Below are 10,000 nucleotides of genomic sequence, written 5' to 3'. Positions count from 1 at the left end.
GCGGGGGGGGGAAGGAATAATTCTGGACAGTCTCCCCTCTCCCCTCTGGTCCCTGGCATGCGAAATGTAATGGAAGTGGTTTAAGCACAGTTACCGTGGTTTCTGCTTAAGTTGCTAGGGGACTGCCCCAACCTCTCCTCCACACTCCGTCTGACCCCCTGCTGCGGTTGGCACGGGCGCAGATTTGTCTTTCTATAGCGATCGATTAATTATGTCTGATGAACATGTCAATTTGGAATCGCTGTAAATGGGAAAGAAGGCGGCTTCTGTTATGTGTGTTGCAGTGGACTCTGCTTTTGACTTTTTACCTCAATTTTATGCATTGTTTTGTACACAAGGGCGACTGACGTCGGTGAGTTTGCGTCTTTCTTAGATTTACTGAGACGTCGAAGCCAAAATGACCCCAGTCCTTTGTCTGAATTCACTGCTCGCCTTCAAGTTCAGACGTCATTGCGGTTTTGAACAAATGTGTTATGTCTCATTTGGCCCTACTCTGTCATGTGCTTTGTGTATATTCAGGCTGTGTTTATTCCTTCTAGCATAAACATTTTTGTTCTTTTTGTTTTTAATTATACGCCAATTTTTCTAGTTTACCAGCGTGTAGCACATACATATTAAATTTTCGGTTTCTGGCAGGGCTGTTCTCCCAGATGTCATAATAATAATAATAATAATAACACATAATAATACATTCAATAAGGTTACAATGTATTATATTGGGATGTAATTTGTAAATGTTATATTATGGCAACTTGTTTATGTGTTTTCATCAGTCCACTTGTACATCGACATTTATCTATTTCTGTGCCCATTTTTGCATTTTGTGCTTTTAGACATTTTTTATACTTTAAATTGTTTACATTTCCCTGTTGTTCATGGTATGGCGAAGACACACTGAAGATGGGGAGTCGATGACGGATTCTCTCATTGGCTGGCGATGGCAAAGACGCGTGTCGGTTCCTGCACTGAACGCACTGTTGGAAAGGACCTCATGGTCTTATCGCCGAAACTCTGAAAAAGAGAGCAACCGATTCCCAGATTTATTGGGCGTTATATGAAGCCGATCGTCTGCGATAGGCCGCACACTGGCAGTTTCATTTTCCTATTAGCCGGAGAGGGGTAATTAAGAGGAAAATTTGCCGGGGTAATGGGAAGACGGGACGATTCCGAACTTTATACACCCTTCCTAATTAATGTTTATCAAACGAACGAGCGCGCCTGTCCTGTAATTCCGATCTTCAGCCTGAGGACGACCGGTGGAATTCTGCATGTTGTCATGGCGATTATAGGCCTGTTTTTTTTTTTTTAGTGTGTGTTATGCGTGGTGATGCGGCAGTGTAGTATAATGGGTAAGGAGCTGGTGTTGTGACAGTGCAGGACAGTAAACTCCCTTGTTATATATACAGTATATACAGTATATATATATATATAAGAACTGGAGATGGCTTCTGCTTGCCGGTTCTGTGTATTCCTATGGGAGCTGTTCATTGGCGAATGGCGGCTGCCATGTTTGACTGTGGGGCTTCTGGCACCATATGTGCGAGCGTACTGGGTGCCTCAACGTGAAAGGAGAAACGGGAATGAAAAAAAAAGGGGAAAAAAAAAATTGGTCCCTGGAGAGTAATTAGTTCGGTGTGAAATTATGTTTTTTTGAAGTACTGTCCAAAATAGTATGATGTGGATGGGAAGCTGCTGACGGAACGTTAATGTGTGCAGTGGAAATGCCACCGCGCATCATGATTTTAAACCTACCACGGGGCGTGCGCGTCCCTGCGCTCGTTCGCGGATGAGCTCACACTCAGCTGCGTTTAATACACACCCCTGGGCACCGCAGCTCCCACCGCTGCGTTTTCCCCGCCGCAGAGCCAAAATGGAGGTTGTTTCACATTTCACAATCCAGCGACGCATTCTCCCGACACGGCTACTGCTCGGTAATACCTAGGACTGCCATCGCCGGAACCCTTTTATGTAGAAGTATTTGTATTTCTTGGGCAATTAACAATGAACAGACTCATGTGCCTAGTAGCCCTCTTTTTTACCCCCCCCCCCCCCCCCCCCGTACCCCCAAAATACCCCCTCGTATTTACATTAATGATAACTTTTAAACGTCATGGCCTGTCAGTTTTATCTCTACTGAAGGACAGGGTATCATTAAAACGTGTGATCGTTGACGGAGCGATGCACCGATTGTGAACGGTTCACCGGGCCGTCTCCGTACACGTGCGTATCTGGCTGATGAGCGGTAGAACATGGAACCCTCCGCCGTAACGGTGTTCCGCCGTCGCCGGGTAATGGGGTTCCGCCGTCGCCGGGTAACGGTGTTCCGCAGTCAATCTTGCGGAGTTCTACCGGCTGTCTCCTGGGCTCCCCGTCAAGAGTAAAAGTTCGGTTCCGTCGCTGCACTTGGTGCAGCAGCAGCAGCAGCGTCGGTAGCGCACCCCGTGGGATGACATCACCAACGGCAAAGGGGGGGGGGGTCTCATGTTGCCATGGTTACATTTCACAGAATGTGCTCCCGACTCACTGTAGCATCAAAGCTCTTTCACACCTAGAAATCTGCAGATATATTTGCATCGCTGCATCTACCATCTTTTACGCTATGTATTATTTAATTTAATGCATGAGTACAAGCCACATGCTACGCATGTAAAATAACTAGGATGGTATAATCTAGGCTGCTCGTCCCTCTGTCTCAGTAGGACTGTGGTTAAAAATATTTTGGTTGATGGTGTGTTTCAGTTAAAGCTGTTGTTTCCTAACAGTTGAGATAAGTTTGCATTTATTTTCTATCTTTGCACTGTTCTAATAACAAATAGCTGTGTATGAGCAAGTATACAATTTTATACTTAAGAATACATGAAGTGTAATTCAAGTTTACATCAGGTATGCTTAGTATACAATTTTTTCACATGGGAAGGGATAAATGGGAGGGATTCAGTCGGCAGGGATAGCAGTGTTCAGTGCTGGACCTACTCCTGTTGGCTGGCCAGGCTTGCTCTCTGTGAATGCGTATGATTGGGTCTCCTCCACCCCCGCTCTGCACATGTGTACGGCTTGCGGCTGCCGGGTAAAAAGAAGCAGCTGGCTGACAGGCACGTGGAGAAGGGAGGAGAACTGCGAGTTGTCTTCACTCTCCCGAGCCAGCAGCAGGGGGTTGTATCTGAGCACGCTTGCACATTGTTTGCAAATTGGACATTAGCAATTTCAGGTGGGAGTGGACATGCCAAATTTTAAAATAAAATAACAGCCCTGAAAGGAAATAACAGGTGTAGTCATCCAGAGCTGCTCAGTGCATTTCTTTGCACAGATAACAGTCCTCTGGTGGACCCTGCCTGTACGCTCACACACTTAGTCCTTTACCACCCTTTGAGCAGGCTTTTTATTTCCACGAGGGATTCTGAGTACCTGATTGGGCCAATTTGTGAATGGACCAATTTAGCTTTTCCCCCCCTCCCATTTGTGGAATGGGAGCATTAGTGGCTTGAGAAGACCTTCAGAACAAAAGGGCAGAGGGGTTATGCCTTCCCAGAGAGCACTTACTGCAGAAGAGGAGAATCAGAAAGGAAATGGCAAAGCAGGAAGGGGGTTGCCATATTGGGGGATATCCCCCAACTATGGATAGACAGAGAGACAGAGTAAGAGAGAGAGAGAGAGAGAGAGAGAGACCTGCTAGGGTCTGATAGTTTATGGTTATTAAATATTAAATAAAGCAGTTGACTGTCGTTAACTCACCTGGTTTGTTTTTTATTTTTATTTTTGACGGTTGAAAGTTTGGCAAATCGGCTGACACATGGCGACCATTTTGTCTGTTCTCAGCGTTCAGCCGCGCCCCCATCCCCATGGCGGTGGTGCGCAGGGAGCTGTCCTGCGAGAGCTACCCCATCGAGCTGCGCTGCCCGGGCACCGACGTCATCATGATCGAGAGCGCCAACTACGGCCGCACCGACGACAAGATCTGCGACGCCGACCCCGCCCAGATGGACAACACGCGCTGCTACCTGCCCGACGCCTACAAGATCATGTCCCAGAGGTGAGCGCTGCCGCCGTGACGGAACGTGGCGTGTCCTGCTTGGGCCAGCTGGGATTCCAGACTGGTTTATGCCGGTTTAAGCTGGTTTATGCCGGTTTAAGCTGTGTTTTTCAATGCTTCTGGCTGGTCATAGCTGATCTGTGGCTGGTCAAACCTGGTCTCTAGATGGACAAAGCTGGTCAGAGCTGGTTTAAGCTGGTTTAAACTGGTTTTAGCTGTGTTTTTTGACACTTCCAGCTGGTCAAACCTGGTCTCCAGCTGGTCAAAGCTGTGGGTCTCTAGCTGGACAAAGCTGGTTAAGGTGGTAGAGTAAACTGGTGGTCAAACTGGTGGACTCGTTGACTCTATAGGCTGGTGAACAGCTGGTTGATCAGCTAAAAGTGTCGAAAACACAGCTTAAACCAGTTTGATCAGGCTAGGCTGGTTTAAGCTGGAATTTTCAGCAGGGCTGTGGTTCTATCACTCTGTTGTTGACAGTTAAAAGCATGTAGTAAAATATGTGGGAAGTAGCAATATAAATAATACACATTAAAGCGTGAGTAGCAAACAGGAAGGAAGGAATCAGCAATTAGTCTGTAATATACATTTGATACGCTGGTGTTTGTTTGTATTGCGTTATTAGTAATAAATATGGTAAATGAATAACAATGATTAGCAGCCAGTGTGAGTTTAAGTGGTGCGTTCGGGCCAAGAATACCGCCGGAATAGAATACTGTCTCACAAACATTCCTCTTGTAAAATTGCAGCCATAAATTATCACCTACCATTAATTTAATTTGATAGAAATCAGTGTTCATTTGAAAGATGACAAATAACTTTGCAGTATTATTATTATGATCGGTCTAAAAAAAGCAGCGAGTTTCACAGCTGTTCTGCAAGTTTGAGCACTGCCAGAATTTACATATGAATCTTAAAAAAAAAAGATTTCCTTTGTATTCTGTGCCAGCAGTACATTGATATTCTAGACTCGTAACTAAGTGTGTCACATAATCCACAAGGAGTATGTATGATGTCTTTAAACGATCAAACTTCTCTCGCTCTGCGAATATTGTCTTACAAAGATAAGCCTATGAGAAACTGGGCTAGGATTCGGATTTGTACGGACAGCAGCGGTAACGGATACAGTCTCTGCAGTTCCACGCCAAGAACCCAACTCCGCAGGAACCCGGGAACCCGGGCGAGCCGCCGGATCCTGTTCGCGCTGGTGGTCGCGAGACGGGGTCTGAGCCAGGGAGCGCGGGGCCCGGCTGTCAGATAGAGAAGCAGGCCGCGCGGCAGCATGGCGTCCCGTACACGCTGTGATGCTTACATTTCTGCAGTTCCACTGGCACAGCTCGCCACTTGCGTGCGAACGACTGCTCGGGCCCCCCCCCCTCCCCCCCCCCCCCCCCAACGCTCCCTGACGCTTCCGGCTGTTTCCGGAATGTTGGCTCGGAAATTAAGGAAGAAAAAAAAATTGGCTTGCGTCAAAACACTGCCAACGCACCAAGAGGTTGGTATGTAATGAAAAACAGGAAGTAAATAATCTGGGGTTTTTTATTGTTATTATTATTATTTTATTATTATTATTTTTTTTATTTTATTTTTTTTTTTCGGTGTCACTGTTAGGGATTGTGTATTAGAGCATGAAAATCATACATTACAAAGGACGGAGACTGAAAGAGTAATGACCGGATGATTCAGAATTCTGAATTTCCGACACGGCCTGCGTTTCTCAGTGAATAAAACATGTCCGTCGGCCAGGGAGGCAGCGTAGGGTAATGGTTATGGAACGGTTGTGGAACTGAATGTGCACCTCGGATTGTTGGATTGATTCCCTGGTGACACGCTGCTGGTGTTCCGTGTTTTAGTGAAATGAGCAGCTGGGTTGATGTTTTTATGTGAGCTGTGTAAGTAGTGCTGCATAAGGGCTATAAAAAGCCCAAAATGTCAATTTATTGTTATTATTTTATAGAGATCACGCATGGCAGTCTGCACACACCATATTGCATATGGGTCTGTATCCTCAGAGATGCTTAGGGCTGCAGGAAACTGAATCTGATAATCCAATGTGGCGTTGTGTCCCCCACACGCAAGCAGAAGCAGAAATGAATTATTCCTCTATTGATTCATCTGTGTTATAATGTACAGAAGAATGTTTCACCCTTTTATTGTACATTATAATAAAGATGAATCAGTAGAAAAATCATTCATTTCTGCGTGGTGGACAGCTCTACATTTCATTATTATAATCCTTTTTTCTCCCCTGATAATCCACCTGCTGAAATCATCACGGTAACCGTAACCAGCGGCGACGCCTATCTTGGGCTGGTGCGGCACACCGGCGTTCTGCCGACCTCTTCAGCGCCACGATAAAAATCGAACAACTGTTGCCGTTTTTTTTTCCGCCGGTATTGCGTTCGCCTTCGCTTCTCTCTCTCTCTCTCTCTCTCTCACTCTCTGGACTCAGAGGGGCCTTCATAGCCAGTAATTGCTGTTGATATCAAAGCCATAGATCACCGAACGGCTCGAAAGGGGGCCCTCACACGCCAGCCCAAGTAAGGTTGATATCACTTCCTGCCTCTCGCATTAATCCCAGGAAGAGATACGGGTCACAGGGAAGCGAAAAGCTTGTGCTTTCTGCACGTCCTTCTGAGAACTTTCTCTCTCATCAGGGTTGTCTCATCCGCCTTATCTGGCTAAGAGTCTTCATTTGTCTGACTGACTTACAGATATCCTTTCCTGGAAAAAGATAACCGGAATGGAAAAAAGGGACTCTTAAAACAGTTTCCAGTAGCTCAGTATTTCAAAGTCTGTGTGTGCGTGCGTGTAATATAATTTCAGTGTTTCTGATTAGTCAGGTGTGTTCAGTTGCTTCCTTAGTGCAGGTATAGGAGAGCGTTTACTGTGTGTCTAGTCCAGATTCTGTGCTTTTGATTGCCTTTGGAATCTGTTATTGGCGTTTGTGCCAGTGAAAGTCAAGGATGCCATTATGAGGCTGAGAAATAAGAAAGAAACAGTCAGGGACATTGGCCGAACCTTAAGTTTAGATAAACCGTTTGTACCATCAGTGAGAAGAAACAGAGCTCTGGTGAGCCCAGTAATTGCAAAGGCCTGGCAAGTCAATGGAGACCTCGAGAGTTATATATATTATTCTATATGTAATATATAGATATATTGTGTGCTGTGTGTGTGTGTATATATATATATATATATATATATATATATATGGGTGTGTGTCTGTATGTAATTACTACTGAAATATGACTAACAAACACACACCACTCCCAGATTGATTCCCCATGTTGGATGATAAACAAACAGCCATGTTCCATATGAGTGATTCTCCTCTTGCTCACCGCGAGGGAAACGCGACTCTCCGCACATCACATGCGATTTATGTGGCGTGCGCTTTTCTGTCACATTTACTCTGTGCCAGATCTGTGACCTACTTTTTGCATTTTGCGATTTTATGAAGAACGCGTAAGCTCCGTAAATAGGAGCAGCAGAAGGAGCAGCTTTGTACGATTCCCCGGTGCTGCCAGTAGTCTGCCATCAGACGATCACGCTGGAGCAGGACTCGTTGAAGATGAAGAACAGCACATCTGTCAATCCAGCATTGAGCAAAAACACAGAATATGAAGTGAGTAAAAAGAGCTGAATTACATTATGAAGGCAAAATAGATACAGCAGGAGAATGTGTTTTAAATTCCTATTTCTAATATGGAGCTGGCGAGCAGAGACTCTATGAACAACGCTGGCATGCAGTACGTCAACAGTCTGAACGGGAATCGACCAGAAACCTGTGAGGTATGACTCACGCTGAATTGGAACGAAATTTAATGGGACCCAAAACTGAGCCGTGATGCGCGCCAATGGAGAGACTACAGATCAGGAGGACAACAGGACTACAAAGATGATCGAACAACAAATTAATTAGGCAGGAATTAGTTCCGTGACTTTTTACTTTAGTCCATTGCACTTAGGGTTTGATGTTTGTTGAGGTAAATAACTAATGAGAATGAAAAGTACATGAAGGAGCATGCTGGGAATTGTATTTTTGGTTCACCACTTGGATCAGCTCTCATTTGGGATTAGTGGAACATGTTACTGTGGACCCTCGAATGTCACCCTCTTAAACGCTGATTACAATTTGCAATAAAGCTCTTTTTCCCAATCAACTTTTAACATTTGCATAGTGTTTATCATAGACAAAAGCGGAAGCTATTTGTTAAGTGTCAAAGTTGATTGCTAATGTAAACCAAAGTGATTTTTCTTTTTGGTTTACAGCTGAAGCTAGAATTTTTGACTACAAAATCAGTGCCTCTACTTGGATTCTCAGCCTGTGACGTTGAATATTGAATCACGCCAGAAAAAGAAATAAATAAAAATAATACAAATAAATCTTGAAAACTTTCAAGTAGAATTGATGCACAGGAAGCATGCAAAATAACTCAGAACAAAACCACCAGAAATAAATCTCTTTTTTTTTTTTCCTTTTTGCCAGCATTTATCCTCCACGGGATGATGTCAGTCCTCAGGTAGCAGAGATAGGCGGAACTGTTCTACTCGTCTTTTTTTCTTCCACTTTTTTCTGATTTGAATATCCTTTGAGAGAACCTTTTTTTTCCTCCCCCCCCCCTCCCCCCCCGCCTTTGAAAATGTCTTCTGAGACCCAGAGGAGCAGCTCTTACTCCTCATGCATTATGTCATCAGTGCTCCACTTTGGGACTGCAGGATAACTGCGCTCCTGCGCGTCAGAGAGCTCAGACAGTCTGTCTCACCGCAGCCCGCACTAAATCACGCATGGAAAACGCTTCGCCGGTTTGTGGATTATTCAATGGAAAAAATATATAATAATAATAATTGGAATGTTTGTATTCATTACTGGAATTATTGTTCTCTTCTCTGATGGCTGATGTGGATCATACAAATGGGATAGGATGGCCATGATGTCACCTTACTGGAGGGGCACTCCACCAATCATGGTGTACGTTGGTGACATCCAATTCAACAACTCCAGCGGTGATTGGTGGATACACTCTTACCGGTAATTCCCCCCTGGGATCTTGGAAGTGCAGCCAGAGTGTTTCAACCAATCACGGTCAGAATCATTCTGTGGATTCTTACCGATACAGCCTGTGGTTACTCTCCTTAATGCCCCTGTCTGATTGCTGTGTGTACGCTGACATCACAGCCAATCCAAATCCCTGTTGTATTCCTTTCCCTCTTGTCGGACAAATTACAATAAGCAACCAGATCCCCACCCCCGATTAGATTTGGCTTGACGCCGCTATAGCTTGGGCGCTACTGTAAGTGGGGCACACGTAGCAGTGCTCAGCGTGGTGAAGATGAAACGCTCAGGCGAGAGACTGCAACGAACGGATGAGTGCACAGTGCTGTGTTCCTCCCCCCGTTCCGACCCTACGCCGGGGCTCGGTCCGGCCGTAAGCGATGTGTGTGTGTGTGTGTGTGTGTGTGACTCGCTGTGCCCTGGATCCCGTTGATTAGCCGCCTACGCTGTTCATAAAAACGAAACGGTAAAGCGATGTCGCGTCGCGTATTTTATTTAATTAATTTGTTTTTTTGCGGGAAATGCGATGCGGCGAAAGGCGGTTGATGCGATGCGAGGGAGCGAGGCGCTAAGGATCATGGGAAGGCATGAAAGAAGAAGAGGGCGATATGCAGAAAGCCTCTTAGCCCGAGCGGTCCCCAGCGCACTTGAGAAGAGCCTTTTCCCCGCAGACCGTCCAATGAATGGCTGCCGTGTTTAAAGATTACTTCAGGAATTTAAACCCAATTCCCCTCTCCCTGCTTCCCCTGCTATGCAGCGGCCCCCCCGACTCTGAGGGCACTTAAACAAAGGCATATTTTTCCTACTTCTTTTTATAGACCCTCGTGAATGACATCACTGCCCATTTATTATTCCCCCCCCCGTCTCTGTCCTTGCAGCCCCCCCCCCCCACCTCACCTCCCTACCTCCCTCCGCAC

The 10,000-nt window shown here is 45.6% G+C and overlaps 1 protein-coding gene across 7 annotated transcripts in view; it reads left to right on the top strand.

Moving 5' to 3' along the window:
- Window positions 1-10,000, top strand: part of adgrl3.1 (adhesion G protein-coupled receptor L3.1) — a 220,295-nt gene that overhangs the window by 79,326 nt on the left and 130,969 nt on the right. For all 7 annotated transcript variants that reach the window (XM_064334582.1, XM_064334585.1, XM_064334584.1 and 4 more), the window contains exon 4: window positions 3,817-4,030. In XM_064334582.1, coding sequence (XP_064190652.1) covers window positions 3,817-4,030 — 214 coding nt within the window. The remainder of the gene's footprint in view (window positions 1-3,816; window positions 4,031-10,000) is intronic.

The sequence above is a fragment of the Anguilla rostrata genome, chromosome 5, assembly GCF_018555375.3.
Source record: "Anguilla rostrata isolate EN2019 chromosome 5, ASM1855537v3, whole genome shotgun sequence".
Taxonomy (NCBI): domain Eukaryota; kingdom Metazoa; phylum Chordata; class Actinopteri; order Anguilliformes; family Anguillidae; genus Anguilla; species Anguilla rostrata.
Note: the sequence above shows the minus strand (reverse complement) of the source record. Positions and strands in the feature narration are given on the sequence as shown.